At 52.8% G+C, this 17,636-nt stretch overlaps 2 protein-coding genes across 5 annotated transcripts in view; one reads left to right on the forward strand and one right to left on the reverse strand.

Moving 5' to 3' along the window:
- Positions 1–6,141, reverse strand: part of PACS2 (phosphofurin acidic cluster sorting protein 2) — a 75,516-nt gene extending 69,375 nt beyond the window's left edge. For all 4 annotated transcript variants that reach the window (XM_056497635.1, XM_056497634.1, XM_056497631.1 and 1 more), the window contains exon 1: positions 5,965–6,141. In XM_056497635.1, the coding sequence (XP_056353610.1) occupies positions 5,965–6,092 (128 nt within the window). In that variant the 5' untranslated portion in view covers positions 6,093–6,141. The remainder of the gene's footprint in view (positions 1–5,964) is intronic.
- Positions 6,142–6,246: 105 nt separating this feature from the next.
- On the forward strand, positions 6,247–13,981 carry SEC22B (SEC22 homolog B, vesicle trafficking protein). The gene is made up of 5 exons (XM_056497636.1): positions 6,247–6,457; positions 6,666–6,775; positions 9,949–10,109; positions 10,426–10,572; positions 11,946–13,981. The coding sequence occupies exons 1-5, from the start codon at positions 6,383–6,385 to the stop codon at positions 12,098–12,100; spliced, it is 648 nt and encodes a 215-aa protein (XP_056353611.1). The 5' UTR covers positions 6,247–6,382; the 3' UTR covers positions 12,101–13,981.
- The last annotated feature ends 3,655 nt before the right edge of the window (positions 13,982–17,636 follow it).

Consider the following 17,636-nt stretch of genomic DNA (forward strand, 5'->3'; position numbering starts at 1 on the left):
ACCACGAGAGAGGCTTCACGCTATCACATTCAATTAGCCAGTTAAGCTTCTTATCATCTGCACGTTGGGATCCATCCGGACTGGAAACTCCCCCAGCACTGACTGGGCATCCTTCAGCCAGGCAAGGACACGCAGATGTCACATCTGGAGAAGCAGCAGGAGGACCACACAGCTTAGGAAATCCACACTGCTGGCTTACAGGAAAATAAAGCAGACTGACCAGTTCCTGCCCACTCAGTTGTGTGCTGAGGTGACTTGCTCCCCCTTATTCTCCTGCTCCCCGACTTCCCAAGGAAATGGGACAATTCTGAAGGAGCTCAAGGGGCCCAGAGGAATTTCAATGGAAAGGCAAAGGCTAATAGAGGACCTGGCAACACAGAGTCGTCTGGCAGCCAGCCACCAATTCCATAGGAAATACCCTCCCTAGAAGGTCACCATAACGGTGGCAAAATTTGGCCCAAAAGAATTGGAGAAAGCTGCCAAGATGTGACGCAAATGAAGGCAGTGAGCAGGCCAGCTTCCTGCGTGAGGCCAAAACACGGAGCGCTCTTGGAAAAAGGAAAGATTAAGGGTTGCAAGGAACATAATGGCCTCTTGTAACAGCTGAGTTGTTGCTTTTCTTTTCTTGGCAGAAAAGAGGGATGTTTGGTTGCTGGTTGATTAATCTATTATGCAAATCATTTCATAGCTAATTCGATACAGCCACAGAAATTGTCCGCCCGCTCGGAGCTGATGAAAGGTGGAGCATCAACAGCTCCATTCGACAAGAGCTTCTATTTCCTGGACAAGCAGCTGCAGGGCCACCTCCTGCCAAGCTGGGCCAGACCTGCCAGGGGACAGGGGAAGATCCTTTGGGCACCCTCGCTCGGTGGAAGGCAAGGAAAGAGGACTTGCAAAAGAGCAGCCCACTCCTTCCACTCCCACCATCCTCCATGCACAAAGCACCTGGCTGAAAACCGTGTAAAATCCCATCCAGAGACTTGGGCTTTGAGATTTTAAGCTCTGTTTCAGAGCTGTTCTTGATGTGCACAAGCTTCACCTTGAAAAATGACTCCAAACAGGTCTCACTGGAACTCTGTCTCCAAAAAACCACTCAGCCTCTGGAGAGAACACTTCTACTAAATAATACAATCATCCAAATTACATTCAGCAGGATCATACAAAGTGATAGGATTTACATGGGGAGCACTTAGGGACCACTGGGATCTCTTCCCCAAAGACTAAAGAGGAGAAATAGGATGTTCTAGCTCCAAGAAGAAGGGTTGGTTCTGGCCACCACACTTTACTCCAAGCAGTTTATCTCCATTGCTCAGTTGTGGATGTTTTTCCTCATGGATCTCACACATTCAGCATCACCTCAGTGATATTTTTAAAGCCTGTCCTGTGCCCTCATCTGTATTCAATTTCCTTCCGAGGTAAAATGTTAGGCATTTCATGCTACTCAAACAAACTCAAAACAAAGCCTCCAAATGAGCACTTCTGAAATGTACCTAGTCATCTGAGTAATTAGACATTTTCCTAGTTCCAAATGTACTGAAAATCCATCCTCAGCTCCCAACAAATGTGCCAGCAGTTATCCTAACTAGGAAGGGTTCCCTCCTAAATGTTACCATACCCACAGAATAAAGGTTAAGATACATTTAAAGTAACATCTCTCCCCACCTGAATTAATCAGTGGTTTTAATTACATAGCATCACCTGATCATAATTATTACTATAAAAAGCTGTTCACCTCTCTCTGATGATACGATGCCATTACTCAAGCAGGGTCAGAACATGCTCTCACTGGCCAAGAGAAGTTCCCATTCCCAGTGAACGAGTGTACCATTCCAAGTGAATTTGTGGCAAATCCTAGTGGGGAAGAGTCAGCTGTGGACTTCACACAGCTCACAAGCCCCTCAACACTCTGCTAGCACAGGGAATTACCAGGTAGGGGTGCAAACCTGCAGATTGCTGCAGTTCTCCCTGGGTCTCTCCTGCCACACATCTTTGGTGACACACAGAGCCCCCTGCAACTCATGAGCCCACAGCAAGCAGCCAGCCAGAGAGGTCAGTGGAAGAAGACGGGAGCTGGCAGAGAGAGGAGCACACAGCCTGGGGCACCAGCACACACTGTTAGGATCCACTCAGCTGCCTGAATCCGAAATCTCGCCCCCATCAATTTTCCACTGCCCCTGGGGATGTCTGTACCAGGGCTGCTGTGAATGCCCCAGCGCTGTACCACAGCACTGAGCAGTCACAGCCCTGCACCCAGAGCCTCCTGTGAGCCCAGGGGATGTGTGGAACCCCTCTGCATTTCCTCACCCAGTAGGCAAGCTACAGAGGTGAGCCAGAACACGAAATGCTCAGGCAGTGCCCAGTCAACAGCCCCAGCACTGCCTTTTCCCTGGTCTGTTCTTAGATTTCTTCCTTCATAACCCCCAGGGACACTGGGTCACACCTGCTCCACGCCCATTGGTCTCAATCCACTTTACAGTTCAAAGCTTAGTAGCAACTTTTACAAATTTGTGATAATTAAAATCTACCCCAAATGAGAAAAGTGGCTATTACTGCATTCCCTTGCTTCAGCAGACCCCTTCAACAAAACCTTCCCCCCAAGACCACTCTTCCCCTGGACAACCTTCCCTGGTTCCATCCCCTCATGAGCCTACCTCAACATGGGACAGTACTCATCCTGCTATTCACACCCACGGATTCATCAAAAGATTGGAAAGTTACAAAAACCAACACCAAAATCCACAGAGCAATTCTTACTTCCACTCTCACAGCGTGAAGAAAATGGGAGGAAAAAAGGTGTTGCTGCCTCTTCGTGCTTGCCATGCAGCAAGATCACTCTGAGTGCTTACAGGTGGTAGGGAGAACTTTATGTAATGTAGGCTGCCTCAAAGCAAAGTCTTTCAGTGCACAGGAGAAAGAAACAGCAGGAGAAGGTAGGCATCTCTTCCTTCTGGATACGCCCAGATAGTGAGACATTTTGAGTCACATTTCTGGGATGACTAAAACAAAGTCATTCTTTTCTCCTGCATTTCAGAAAGCGTTATGGTCAAACCTCCCAGGAGCTACGTGTGCTGAAGAACAAATCATAAAATCACTTCTGCAGATGGCAGAGGAGTAAGGGAAGCCAGAACAAATGCAGAACACAACCTCAACTCATGTTTCACACTAAGCACACAACTGCAGAACAAGACCATGACTCCTCACTGCTATTCTTCCTTAAGTTTAGGCCCAACCTTTTCACACAAGGAAACTCCATGGATGCACCAAGGCAGCCTTCCAGATTTTGCTGACACCCCACCCAAGCTGAATGGACTTGCAGTAAATCGCCCACCAGAGTGTGTTGAAGAGCAGTGCTCTAGAGCCCAGGGAAGCACACACACATCCTCCACCTCAACCCACCCACTCAGCTCACAGAGGTGCAGGCACACATCACCCCAGGCACTGCTTCCACCCAGCCCCTCCTGCTCCAGGTCACGGTTGGAGAAACACCTCAGAAATGGGCTAAGATTTGCTGGACCAAAAAGAAAAGGGAAGGAAGCAACATTCCCTCCCCAAACACGCATCTTCTGACTTTGTGCCAAGTTCACATCTCTTCTCCGCTTGGAAAGGCTGTCCTGCCAACTGAAACCCAGAGGGGAACTGGTGAAAATCCCAAAAGGCAGTTCCACAGTGCCTGACCACACTCCAAGGCCCACTCTGCTCCACATCTGCCTCTCAAGTCCCAACAGACATTTGCTGGGACAACAAGCTCACTTGGGATATGGTTTCCCATGCAGAAGATTTCATTCCAATGTCTGCTGCTTTAAGATAAAACACTTAAGTGTCATTGTGCCATAGTAAAAACCATTACAGCATGAACTTAAAAGGCAGAGGCAGAACTTAGAGGTTTTCAAACTCCTGCTTTCTCTGACACAAAGGTCTGCTGCAAAGCCTGTAATGACATGCAAAGCATGACGATCAATGATTAGAAACAGCAGCACTGACTGCTGCAGAACTTGCTGTTTGCCCAGCACACACCTCACCATGCCACAGCACCAACATCCCTGCAGAACCTGCAACCTCAGCTGTTCCTGACCTCACCTGGCACCCACAGCCCAAGACAGGCTCACAGGGCTGGCAGCAGCAGATGCAGCAGCTGGGTGGCAGCTCATCCCCCTGGCTCCAGAGAAAAAGGGCACCCAGGAAGAGCAAGCAAAGGTAATGGCAACAGCAGGGCTGAGAGCAGAGGGACCCACTGTTACACCCCAACTCCCTCAATCAAAAGGTCCCAAATGCCCCAGTTCTTCCATCAATGCCTCAGGGCAGGCAATCTGAGCACTTCCATCATCCCCTGCTTCAAAGCTTGCTTCAGCAGTTCCAGACTTTCCCCCTTAAACCCCAGTTCTGCCCCACCTGCCCAGATATCCACATGTGCTCTGCATTCCCCACGTTCCTCCAGGCACCTCAACCAGCTGACCACCACAATTCCAGCACCCAGGACCCACCCTTGTGCTCCCCACCCCACCCCTGCCACATCAAGGCAGGGTCAGTGTCCTTACACTGCGTTTTCTGGTCATCTACAGATTTGCAAACAAGCAGGCTATGTTGTGAGCTCGTTTGCAGATCTGCAAGTATCAGCATAAATGATAATGCAGAACGAAAAGTCCTTGACAGTGTCGGACATTTGGGCTGTTATTTGTTTAACAGCCACTGTTACAAGGTTGGATGGGATGGGATGGAAACCCAACTGCCTTCCTGTAGTAAAGTGTGCAGAGAGAACTGTTTTCAGAGCAGTGCTAGGAGATGTCCCCGTGTCCTCTGCACAGCAGGAATAATGCCAGTCTCACTGGAACCACAGAGCGCTTTGGGTTGAAGGGAACTTAAAGATCATTTTCAGTCCAACTCTCTGCCAGGAGCAGGGACGCTGAATGAAAAAGCACCAACTGCTCCTCCAGCTATTCCCACCCAGCTTCCACAGCAAAGGGACTCCTTGAGAAGGGGGCACATTCCCCCATGTGCCAGACCCTTGCCAAGATCTCCAGAAAAGAAGGAGACAAGAGCTGAAAAAGTTGCTGCCCGGGGCGCTGCTCACAGCTAAGCTGCTATAAACCGAGATTAATGGCAGGACTCAGGTTTGCTCCTAGCCCTCCATCTCCCTGCTCACGATGTCAGATCACAGTGTTGATGCCGGGATAGTTACTCGTCCCTGCAATACAGGGGCATGGCCACCACGTCCAACCTGCTATCTGGATGGCGCAGAAGACACAGGGATTTTGGGGGGTTTGTAAAGCTTGCAGAGCTTTACGTTCCAGCCAGGTCAGCCTGATGACTCCGTTCCCTCGTTTAAAACAACAAAAAAAAAGAAAAGCGAAAGGGAAGCGCTTCAAATATTTGTCTCCGGCACGTTTGAATCCTCATAGGCATTCTGTTCTGAGCTAGGCTTGAAGAGCGCAGAATTTATGAAAACTAATAGGAATGCCTGCCATGCGGGCTAAGCCCAGCGCAGGCAGGGACCACCGCCGCGTGTTTACACACGGGAAACACCCGAGACGGGCAGAGGGGAAAGAACCACAAAAAACCACGGCGGGAGGAAGAAAGGGATGCGCACCCCCAGCCCATCCCTGCCGGCGTTCCCCGGGGAGAGGCGCCGGGAGCGCGGCACCCCCGGGGATGGATGGGGGGGCTCGGGGCATTGCCGGAGACTGCCAGCACACACCGCCCGCACCGGGGGCTCGCCGCGAAGGTGACCCCGGCACAGCCGGCACACACGGCGGCGGCCCCCCACCCTTTGTAGGCTGCACCGCCAGCCACCCCAAAGCCCACCGAAGGGACGGCGGGAGGAGCCGTGCCCGTCACTGCGGTAGGAAGGGGCGCAGCGACGGCGGGGAGGAGCGCGCAGGTGATGGGGAAGGAAGGGGCTCGGGGAAGCAGCCGCCAAGCCGGGCAGCAAAGGGGGTGCGGTCCGCGCACCCTCGCCCGCCCGCTTACCTGGGGACGCAGCTGGGGCTGGAGCCGTCGATCTCCCAGGTGGCGAAGAGGTTCATAGGCACGGGCCGCCCCAGGGCCCCGGTGCCGCCGGGGAAGCTGAGGCGGCTCCGCTCGGCCGCCGCCGCCATGGCTGTGCCCGCCGCCCTGGCGCGCGCCCACCGCGCGGGGCCGCCGCCGCCCCGCCCCGCCCCGCCCCGCCCGCGGGGGCGCGGCCAATGGGGAGGGGCGATGGGCGTGGCTTACCGTGAGGGGCGCGGTTTGAACGTGGGCGGTACCGTTGAGGGGGCGTGGTTACGGGAAAGGGGCGTGGCCTCGCTCATCCCCGGCCCGGGCGGAAGCGCGGCCGCCGCGCACCGGAAGCGGCGGGGGCAGTTTCCGGGCGGCTCCGTGGCAGGCAGGCAGGGCGGCGGGCGCGACCATGGTGCTGCTGACGATGATCGCCCGCGTGGCGGACGGGCTCCTGCTCGCCGCCTCCATGCAGGAGGACGAGCAGGTGGGGCGGGCGGCGAGGGGAGGAGCGGGCGGGGGGCGAGCCGCCGGGAGCCGCGCAGTCACTTCTCACAGCGGGGCGGCTCTGGCACAAGCGTTTGCCTCACGGTGGTGGTGCGGTGGGAGGAGGAGGAGAGGCAGCCGGTGCTGTCGGGCCCCGGTGTGCCTCCGGTACCGCCCCAGCAGCCCGTTCTCCTCCCTCCCTCCTTCAGTCAGGCCGCGACCTGCAGCAGTACCAGACCCAGGCGAAGCAGCTCTTCCGCAAGCTGAACGAGCAGTCCCCGACGAGATGCACCCTGGAGGCAAAATCCATGGCTTTCCAGTGAGTACCGGGGGAATGCGGGGATACCGGCTGCTCTGCCGGGGAAATGGGCGAGGCTCTCCTGAGGCCTCGTTAGAAACCTTGGAGAACCCCCTGTCAGCCCTGCTGCAAAGGGACGGTGTGTGAGCTGTCACTGCTTGGCACAGGTGTCTGGCACTCGCTTTTCATCCAGGTTCATAGTCCTGCCTTTGCTGCAGATAATACAGGTTGAGTTCCCTTTCTGGTTTTTTGTTCGTTTGCACTCTCTATTATGCCCTCAGTGCTTCTTGTGGGCCTCCCGTGCCTTGTCTTTAAAGAGATGTGTCCTTGTAAAGCCAGTGTGGCAGTGCCACTGTGAGCTGCTGCACAGGGTTCTCCTCTCTGTGCCCTGTGAGAGCTCAGCTTTTCATGCATTTCAGGGACACCGAGCATCTCTGGATATTTCTGGTATTGTTGTCTTAATATCTGACAGACTTCTTTCTCTCATCCAGTAAATTTATTGTTGCTAGATTTGTTGGGCGTGTTTAATTGATTTCTTAAACTGTTTGGGGATGCTTTTCTTGTGGTTGTTATACATATGCTAATTGTGACAAGATTTTTAAAAAAATCTTTTCTCTGGGCTTCTGGTTGCCTTTGATAGGGAGTTACAGTTGTCAAAGGATTGGCCTGGCCATCCTTATCTCCTGTTGGATTTGGGTGTTGTTGCCAGAGTTAAGTGCTGAGTGCTGCTTTTATTGTTATTTCTACAAATTGAATCTTCACAGAATTTAAAAACCCCCTCCTTTCTGAGTGTCTCCTTGGCACAGCATGGGTGTAGCTCTGCCTGGCAGTGAAGCCTTGGGAAAGAGCCTGTGTAGATCCCAGTAAATCCCTTCTTGAGTTCCTTCCGTGATGCAAGCCGAGCGCTGTCTGGGAAGGTGGCAACACCTGCCCAGGAAATCAAAGCCTCTTAGTGGTGGCTGTAATGAGACCACGAGGAGGAGGGAGGGCTGGGGCAGGCCTGTTTTGCCAGCTGCCTCAAGGGAGCAGCCAGGTTACAGACAGACAGGAGTGTTCCTCCTTCTGGGTTGAGTTAGTCGCTGGATAGGTTTTGCTGGCCACTGACAGCTGCTGCTGCAGAGCTTCTGCCTCCTTTGAGGTGGGACATTACAGCAGGACCTGTGTGAGAAGAGCATTTCCAGGTCAGAAACTCTACAGGAAGGGGAGGTGACAGGGGAATTTGAGATTTGGTCTAAAATAACGCTGACCAATGACCAATCTGCAGCACACCAATCTTTTCCTGCCAGATCAGAGCTCTGACTGCTGAGGGCAGCACAAAGCAGGACACAGCATTTTGTGGGGAGGGTTAGCAGCATGGCCCAGGGTATTGCTGAACTTGCAGAGGTGGTGGTGAACATCTTCAGCTTCAAAGTACAGCCAAGCCTTACTGGAACTCGATGTTTAAATTGTGTGCTCAGGGGATTTCTGGGAAATGCTGTGCCCAGGTTTAACAGCAAAAGCTGTGTCACCCTTCCAGCAGCAACCCTGGGCCTGTGCAGGTGCAGGAACACTGACAGTGCCTGCTGTGCTGTCAGTGAGCAGGTGACCTTTGGCTGATGAATGGCTGAAGTGACTCTTACCTGTCATTTAAAAGCAACCCTTGGCCTTTGCCACTGTTACCAGGATAAAGCTTTTCTCTCTCAAAATGTCCAACATGATTACAAGGAACCTGCTGGCTGAGTTAACAGTGGTAAATGGCCACATCTGCCCCTTGTGTGAGGACATGCAGGCAGGTGCTGTGCTGAAGCTTGGAGGTGCACACAAAACTGAGAGGCCCAGCTGTGCAGGAACTCTGCTCTGAGGTTGACAAAACTGTCTGAATCTATGGCAGAGCAAGGTGATCTCTCTCTCTCTGTGGTGCTGACAGACCCAACTTTAAATCCAGCACACTGAATATCACACCAGGGAAAAGCAAGTGAGAAATGCAGCTGAAGAGCTCCAGGCAGGACCAGCTGGCCCAGGCAGAGATAAACAGACCTGTGCTGATGGGACATGTTCCCCAGAGAGCTCTCACCTGCAGAGTGCTGCTCCAGCAGTGCTGTCAGAATTCCCTTCTGACACTGGCTCTCCTCATTTCAAAAGATCTGCTCGAGCCTTGGGTGATGATCTGTAGAAATCCCAATGTGGCAAGCAGGGGTAAGGGAAGAGCAGAGGCTTGATGATGGAGTGTAGGATTAGTCTGGGCTCTGATGCAGTGCAAGAGGGACATTAAAAGGAACATAAAAAGGAAAGGGCACGTGGGGGCATGCTGTGGAATGGATTATGGCAGCTGGAGTTTCTTGCTTCTGGTTGGGGTAAATCAGTTGTTGATTTAAGCTGCCAGGGTTCACACACAGGCCATATAGAGGCAGGAGAAATGGATACTCCTGAGCCCAGGAACAAGGTGAGGATGGCTAATTTAAAGGACATAGCCCTGCTGGGATATCTGGAAAAACAGTGGGGAGTGGGGGGAAGTTGTTTTGTAAGCCTGATGTGTTAACAAAATTTTAAGCTGCTTATTTTAGTATGGTGCCCTCAGGACTGGATAATTTATTTAATACACTGCTAATCTTTATGCTAACCAGACTAATGCTTAATGGCATTATGCAGAAAGTCAAAGGAAGGTAGCCTAAAAGTAGCATTCACACTTCATCCTTTAGAATATAGATAAGCATTCAGAAGTGTTTACAGGGCTGTTTACTGTCTCCACCCCCTTGGTTTTGGTGTAGCCTTTATTTTTATATCAGCTAAGCAAGGAGGAAACTGCTTCCAGTTAGAGAAGTGTTGGCCATCTTCCCCTCTACTCTGGTGGCAAACTTTCTTGTGCTCCCCTACTCCTGGCTGCAGGGTGTTCTCTCTTTTATACTCCAAAATTACAACTCTTTTGTTGCAGGTATTTTGTTAAGCTCATGATATTCACAGGCCAGCTTTTGTTCAACTAAAGTCAAAGCCCAAGACTGTTGGCATGGGTTTGGGGTCTGAGGCTACAAGAAAATTTATTTTGGCTAAAAAGAAGATAACCCATTGCTTTGCAGAAAGGTTTGCACTTGATCCAGACATAGAAAACCAGAAGTTCTTGTACCCAGTTCTCATTGCCCATAGGAATAAAGGCATGCAGGGATGTGTTGGACAGGTTCAAAATTGATTGATGTATGCTCTGTCTGCCATTCTTTCAGCTACATCATCGAGAAAGGAGTTTGTTACCTGGTCCTGTGTGAAGCTGGATTCCCCAAGAAACTGGCCTTTGCATACCTGGAGGACTTGTACTCAGAGTTTGATGAGCAGCATGGCAAGAAGGTTCCCACAGTCTCCAGGCCCTATTCCTTCATTGAATTTGGTGAGGTCCCTCTCTGTGGCTAGTCAGGAAACGTCTTGCTGGGAGGGAGCAGCAGCCACAGGATTCTCTGCAGTTTGTCCTATGGGATTGACAGCTCAAATTCATCTTGGCACTAGAGACACGGGTGTTCTGAGCAGGAGAGTAAGGGAGTGATAGGGAAATGACACATCCTTAGATTCAGATTTCCTGCTTTTAGTCTCTTGGCCTCACTCCAGTGAATTTTGCATGTAGTCTTGTGGCAGTGCTCCCACTCCTCCTGCAGCCAGGCAGCTCTGTGCTAGGTGGGACTGCCCCTGACATCCCTGTGTCCTTGCAGACACCTACATCCAGAAAACCAAGAAGCTCTACATCGACAGCCGGGCGAGGAGGAACCTGGGCTCCATCAACACCGAGCTGCAAGACGTGCAGAGGATTATGGTGGCCAACATCGAGGAGGTGTTACAGCGAGGAGAGGCCCTCTCAGGTATTGGGGTGGCCAGTGTTTGGCACACAGGTCTGTCTCCTCTGGCAGCTGGGTGGGCAGAGTGTCCTGGAGGGAAAGGCTTGACCCTCCTGAGGAAAGCAGTGCACCCTGTCACTTCTTGTCTTTTTTGCCAGGGTCAGGATTAAATGAGCGAGACAGAATTTCTTGTTGGGACTCCGATGTTTATTAGTACTTATCTATATTGCAGTCTCACAAAAGTGAGTTCTACAACACTTCAAGCTAACAAACTGAAAAATGGAGCCCTATTTGTGTCTCTCTCTACAAGGCCTTTTAAGGATAAACTGTCCAATTAAGAAATGCCACCTAACTTATTTTTACTTTTAACCCAGTAACCAATCACACATGGCCCACAACGTGGACTTTTTTACCCAGTCATACAGTACCACCCAAACCCATGAAGAACAAGGTGAAGAAGGACTAGCCTCTGCCCTAAAACCTTCATCTTGCTTTATATATATATTACTATATTATAAAACCTTAAACTCTGAGTTTTCCACCATGTGATATTACACGCTTCTATTCAAACTACACACCCATAATCTCAGTTCTATCAATTTTGGAAGCCACCCAGTTCTATTCAATTTTGGAAGCCACCTTGTTGCCTGGAAAGGCTGATTTGGAGCAGAGACTAGACAGAGTAAAAGGAATAAAATAGGTATTTATTGAAAAGATACACTTTGGGCAGTGCAAGAACCTGGCTGGGGTTACACTTAAATCTAAGATTGATTTTGATAATGAGTTTTTATAGTTTTATAAGTTTTGGTTTATTTATATATTGGGGTTAATTATTCAACCACAGGCCCAGGCTATGAAGTCTCAGCTTGCCCCCTTTCCCTCACTGTTGTGTCTGCTTTCTGGGTACCAATTGTCCTTGATTCTCTGGTTAGAAAGGAATTGTTTTGTCCAACTCCTCTGTTAAGACAACTTACTAACACCTAATAGGAAGTTTCAGAGTTACACACTAAGCAGCAGAGAATCTGAAAAATATAAAAGCTAAAACCTAAGGCATCATTTCCCACAGCCGCAGGTCAAATGCAGTGTTCTGTCAGCACAGGAAGTCTAAAATCCTCAGTGACCAGGGTTCCAACAAACCCACTGGGTGTTTCAGCTGGATCAGCTGTGTTCTGAAGCACCTGGCTGGTGCTTCTATGGGGAGAGAGCAGCACATCAGCAGCTCTGCTGGCTCTCATCCCAGCAGGATGAGCCCTGGAGCACCACAGGGATGCACAGGCCAGGCTGGCACGTGAAACTGCTGTGCTTCCAGCTGCTCCAGACAAACTCCTACACTTAATAGAACATTTGAGGAAGAGCATTCAGTGAATCCTAACTCCTCTCCCCTTTCCCTTGAACAGCTCTTGATTCCAAGGCCAACAACTTGTCCAGCTTGTCCAAGAAGTACCGCCAGGACGCCAAGTACCTGAACATGCGCTCCACGTACGCCAAGCTGGCGGCCGTGGCCGTGTTCTTCATCATGCTCATTGTCTATGTCAGGTTCTGGTGGCTGTGAGCTGGCCCAGCCCTGGAAGAGGGAAAGCCAGCAGCCTGGCAGGTGGATGTGTGCAGGACACTGCTCATGGGGGATGTGCATTAGAATCCACACAGCACCATCAGCTTCGCAGGAGTGTCCTGGAGTTGTTGGGTGACACTTGGCTGCTGCATCTCTTAGTGGAGCCTAACTGTAGGTGTAAAGGCTTGTTGACTGCAGGCTTTTCCTCTGAGGCAGTTTGCACTGGGATGCTGCAGAGTTTGGCCTCCCAAGGTTCTTCCCCCTCCCGGGGCACTCTGGGAACAGTCAATCAGCGCTGTTTAACATAATCATATTGTGCATCCTCCTGTTGAGTAGCTCTAGTGGGAACTGGACTCTAATGAACATTCCTTGTGTTGGTAATGTTTGCTTTTTTAGAATCTGGGTCTGCAGTTGTTTTCCTTTCTTTCTTTTCCAAGACTCCCCCATTTCAAGGCAGATATTTCACTGTACATAAACCAGCTTTCACTTCTGTCAGAATACCTATTGAGTATTCTCTGTCCGACATCCTGGCTTGTTGCACTTTCAATTGCTTTAGGAAGAAATGGATGTTAAACTATGCCTTAAAATACATTCTGTCCAGTACTAGGAGGGGCAGTGGGAGGCTTTTGTGTTAAATGGTTCCTTCAAAATTAAACTCCAGGTTTCTAAGTGTCTAGTTTCCCTCTCCTGACAGCTGTGTGTGACAGTGTGTTTCCACATGAACAGGGTGTGTAATTCAATGCTGTTGGAGCAGGCACAGTTCCATGCAAACTATGTCAGCACTCTCTATTTTTCCCTTCTAGCTGCAGATTTACTACATTATTTCTTTCCTTTTTATAACTGTGCTTTCCTTCCAAAATGTGTCAAAACTGCCAGCATTTCATCTCTGGGATCCTTGTTTTCTTTCTCCCTCTTTCCCTCATCCAAAACAACCAAAAAACCAAACTGAATGTTGTTGTGAAGAAAAGGCAGTGTTTCTTCAAAGAACACTTTAACTTTACATGAAGGATAGGATAACTTTGAAACAGTGAAATCCTTTAGAAACACCACCTTTTTTACCCGTGGTCACCTTCTCCCTACCTCACTTGGGAAGTTGAAACTGTAGGTGAAGAAAAATTCATTATGGGGCAGTAGTATAGAGCTTCTTCTTTCTTATGGGCCAATCTATATATCACCAGTGTAATGTGATTTTTTTAAATAATTTTTTTTGGTCCACCTGTGCTAAGAATAACATTTTAGCAGTCAGATTTTGGTTTTATTTAAAAAAAATAATTAAAAAAAAAAGGAGAGAGTGAAAAAAGAAACCCCACAGCTCAGGCACTCTGCTGCACTCAGGTGTCTGCCACTTGGTAGAGGATGCAGGTGGTGTCACAGAAGGACGTGTCAGCACTTCCCAGCACCTTTTACAAGCACATAACCTTGTTCTGGATGTATAAACTGTGACTTGGAAGTGTTTCCTGCCACTGGGTGGGAAGCACAGCTGTTGTCCTGTCTGGGAATGCTCCCCAACCTGGCACCTTGTTGGACTGGCAGAATGCAGTCAGCACTTGTCCACCGATGAGCCCAGCAAATCTGAGCTGCCACATAGTCTAAAGTAATACGGTTTCTGCATGATGCCTCTAAGTGTTACTTTGTAGGTTGCTTTATGATAATTATTACCATTATTTTAAGTCCTTTTAAGTGGTGTCCCTACCAGGTGAGTGTCCCAGTGATGTAGGTCTGTGTAATGTGGGTGCTGGAAGGTCTCACCGTTCAGACCCCGCCCGTCTGTGGATTGTTGTGATTGAGGGGTGATGATTCTGCAGCACGGGGCAGCTCTGGGAGCAGCTGCCTCCTGCAGCCCCGGTGTCAGCAGTGGAATAAATGCTTCTGGAAAATCTCCTCTGTGGTGTGGAGTGTCCTGTGTCTACTTCCTGTGACTTTCAGGGATGCTTTCCTTGCTTCCAGGGCCACAGGAGGGTGAAGACCCCATGGATGGAGCCTTTTGGAGGCAGAATGACGTGACCTTGACTATTTACGTCAGTTATAGCAGGGCTCTGTCCCTGCTGGCACATCTCTGCCTGTTGGCAGTCAGCCTCCTTGCCATGGGCAGAATTTCATGGGGGACATAAAATGGGAAAGTTTTGTGGCCGTGCTGGTCGTAGGGGGAAGACGAGGAGTCCTCCTTTCCCGCAGGTCAGCGTGGGGCTCCAGGGAACACCTTACCAGCAATTCCTTGATGCTCAAAACACAGAGCCCCGTTTCGTGCCTGGAAGAGGGGAGGAGTGAGCAGAGTTTGCTTTGCTGGGGTCTCTGCTCCTCCTGAGCAGCCGAGTGTGAGCTCAGCCCCTATCTGGCTGCTCGGGCACAGGGGAGGAGAAGCTGCTTCCCTTTGATCCGTGTGTTCCATGACGGAGCTGGGAGGGTTCTGTGGCAGCCCCAGGGGCTTCCTGCCGGCTGTGCGGAGCTCACAGCCCTGCTGGCCCAGTGGCCGGTCCCTGCTGACCCGGGGATCGCAGCCCTGCTAGCCCAGTGGCCGGTCCCTGCCGGCCCGGGGGTCACAGCCCTGCTAGCCCAGTGGCCGGTCCCTGCTGACCCGGGGGTCGCAGCCCTGCTGGCCCAGTGGCCGGTCCCTGCTGACCCGGGGGTCACAGCCCTGCTGGCCCAGTGGCCGGTCCCTGCTGACCCGGGGGTCACAGCCCTGCTGGCCCAGTGGCCGGTCCCTGCCGGCCCGGGGTCGCGGTGCTGGCAGCCGCCCCGGGGCTCTCCTGCAGATGGCAGTGCTGGGGCGCGCTGCGGGGCTGCGGGCACAAAGGGGGCTCCTGCTCAGGCCTCCCCCGGATCCTTGCCGTGCCCTGGCCTCCCCAAGGAGATGCAGCCTCCCCGTGGAGCCGGGGATGTGCTGCCAGGGCTCCCGGAGCAGGCTGTGCTGCCTGCCCTCATCCCAGCGTGCAGGCGGGATGCTGCGGCTGGCACGGATGGAGACACTTCCCGCAGGGAGTTTGCCTGTCACCTCCTACCCAGCACCTTTTCCATCTCCATTTCCACGTCTGGGTTTCCCCTCTGCTTCCACAGGCTCTGGAACAGCATTTGCCCGCTGGGCTTTCCCCAGTTCCTGCAGCTGGGTTTTGCCGCATGTCGGGCACACGTGGAGCAGAGGGGAGGTGGGACCTGGGAGAAGTGTGCGAACTCCTGGCAGCTCTGTAGCCCCTGAGCCCCTGCTTGGCTGGGTTTAGAGGACCCACCCACGGTGTGTCCATTGCCACTGGGAAAATTTTGGAACGGGGTACAAGTGCAGAAGAAAAGATGATGCAGGTGCAGGGTGTGCTGGGAGCTGCTCTGGCCGCTGTGTGAGCACAGAGGGGAAAAGCTGCCAGTTTTGGCTGCTGATACCCCTCAGCTCAGGTCTGGGCACCCCTGGGTGTCACCCGCAGAGGCAGGGGTGCTTCTGAGGACAGTGCCTGCTGCAGGGAGCAGGGGCTGTGTACCGGGGACGTGGCTGTGTGCCCCACTGCCCACGGGGTGCTTTACACCGGCCTGGGGGTCGGGGCTTTCCCCCTGGGTGAAGCAGCAAGAGCAGGCAGGAAGAGTTGGTTCCCAGATGCCAAACCTGCCGTGGGTGGGGCACGGCACTGTGGAGAGTAAGAGTGCGGCAGGATGGAGCACAGGATCAAATACAAACCAGGTCTCACCTGGCACAGGCTGTGGCTGCTCGCTGCACTGGCCCCACTCTGGGAGCAGGAGGGTTTTGGTTTCTGGGCACCAGCTGCTTCCTCTGCTTTGAAGCGGCTTCTCGCACTTGCTAACCCCTCTTTTGAGTAGGCTTTGAGGAAGATCCAGTTCCAGCATCTTTTCCTCCGGGACTCCAGGGCAGTCTGGCCAGAGATGGTTTCTGAAGCTGTTTTGCCATGGGTGAATGTCCCGGTGGTGTGGAGTGTTGTGCCTGCAGCACCTGCCCAGAGCACCCAACACCGGAGAAGTGTTGGACAGCAACGGCCAGGGCGGCAGGGCTTGAAGTTCAGCCTTTGAACACCGTAGTTCTCCTTCCCCGTGTGGCCAGGGCTCTGAATCCCCCCAGGGCCAGGGAGGGATGTCCCACAGAGCCAGGCTGAGGGGCTCGGGAGGTCCCCTCTGCCCCTCACGCTTGTCTGGGTGGCCTTAGTGTGACCTTCCGGAAAGGAGGATGTCGATTTTCTGCCGCCCCAAAATGCAGGCTTTTCTGAGGGCGGGGTGCTGGGCTGGCAGCTGGCCAGGGACAGCTGACTGTGGGACCAGCCCTCCTTCACCGGCCTGAGTCAGCGCCACATCCTGCCCCAGAGTCCCCTGAGCTGCGCTGTGCCATCTCTCCTGTCCCCGGTGATGCAGCTCTGCTGGTCCTGAGCACCCAGCAAAGCCCCAGGGCATGGCTTGGGTCACCCGCCTAGCCTGACCCCCTCCCCACTCTGTCCCTGTTGTCACCCCAGAGCTGAGCTCTTTGAGGATCCTGCACCGGGGACAGGTGGGGTTTGACTTCACCGCAGATCCCCCCCTGCGCTTCCTGCACAGCCTCTGCCCAGATGTGCTCCCGACTCTGCCTTCACAGGAGCGCCCATGCCGCCTCCCCTGCCCTTCTCCCCTGCCTTGTGCACCTTTTGGGTGCCCTGCAGGGCTGCCCCGGGGTTTGCCCACAGCTCTGAGCCTTGCAGGGCGTCACAGGGCTGCTCCCAGCTGGCTGCATTGGTGTCTGAGCTCACAAAACCACCGCAGGAGTTAAAAAAAAAAAAAAAAAAAAAAAAAAAAGCAGAAGTTGGGGAGTCCCTGCTCCCCTTGCCCGCCCCTGTTGAGCTCTGCCACGAGGCTTCCTCAGAGCCCATTCCTGGCTGCGTGCAGCAGCCCAGTGCGATTTTGAATCATGGCACACAAAACCCCTTGTGGCTGAGCCCCAGCGCTCTGCAGAGCGATGATAAACCTGTTTCCTCTGTCATTGCTTTTTTTTCTCTTTTGTCTTTTCCTCCCCTCCTCACCCCCGCAGCCCTGCGGGTGCTCTCTGGTCACCCTCCGCTTGCCTGGCACGCTGCCCGTGCTCCCTGCAAACGGGATTCCCCAGCCCCACTGCGGCACAGCATCGGAACAAAAGTGCACCCTCCCTGTCGGCCACAACCGGGACCCCCCCAAACTGGCAGCAGGGACAGGATTTGCATAGAAGAGCAGAACAGAATATGCCTGCTGGAGCCACGGTGACCCCAAATGCGACGCACTGGGACCTGCGTGGGTCCCTGTGGTGCCCGAGCCTGGAGACCCTGAGGTGTGTGCGGCTCTCAGGACCTTCCCGGGAGTTTCCCGGAAAAGGGAACCTGATGATTGTGGCGAGCAGCTGCCCCTTCCTTGAGCCACGGCCATCCCACTGTGCCAGCCGTCATCGCAGCGCTGGCTGCGACCCGGAGGGTGACCGCAAACCAGCGGATTCTTGTTCCACCGCATGCCCGGAGCCGGGGGCATTTCGGGAGCTTAATGGCCACTCTGTAGGTCAGACCAACTTTGGTAAAAGCTACGCAACTCCTTCTGCAACTCGAATCCT

This window comes from Oenanthe melanoleuca, chromosome 8, assembly GCF_029582105.1.
Source record: "Oenanthe melanoleuca isolate GR-GAL-2019-014 chromosome 8, OMel1.0, whole genome shotgun sequence".
Taxonomy (NCBI): Eukaryota; Metazoa; Chordata; class Aves; order Passeriformes; family Muscicapidae; genus Oenanthe; species Oenanthe melanoleuca.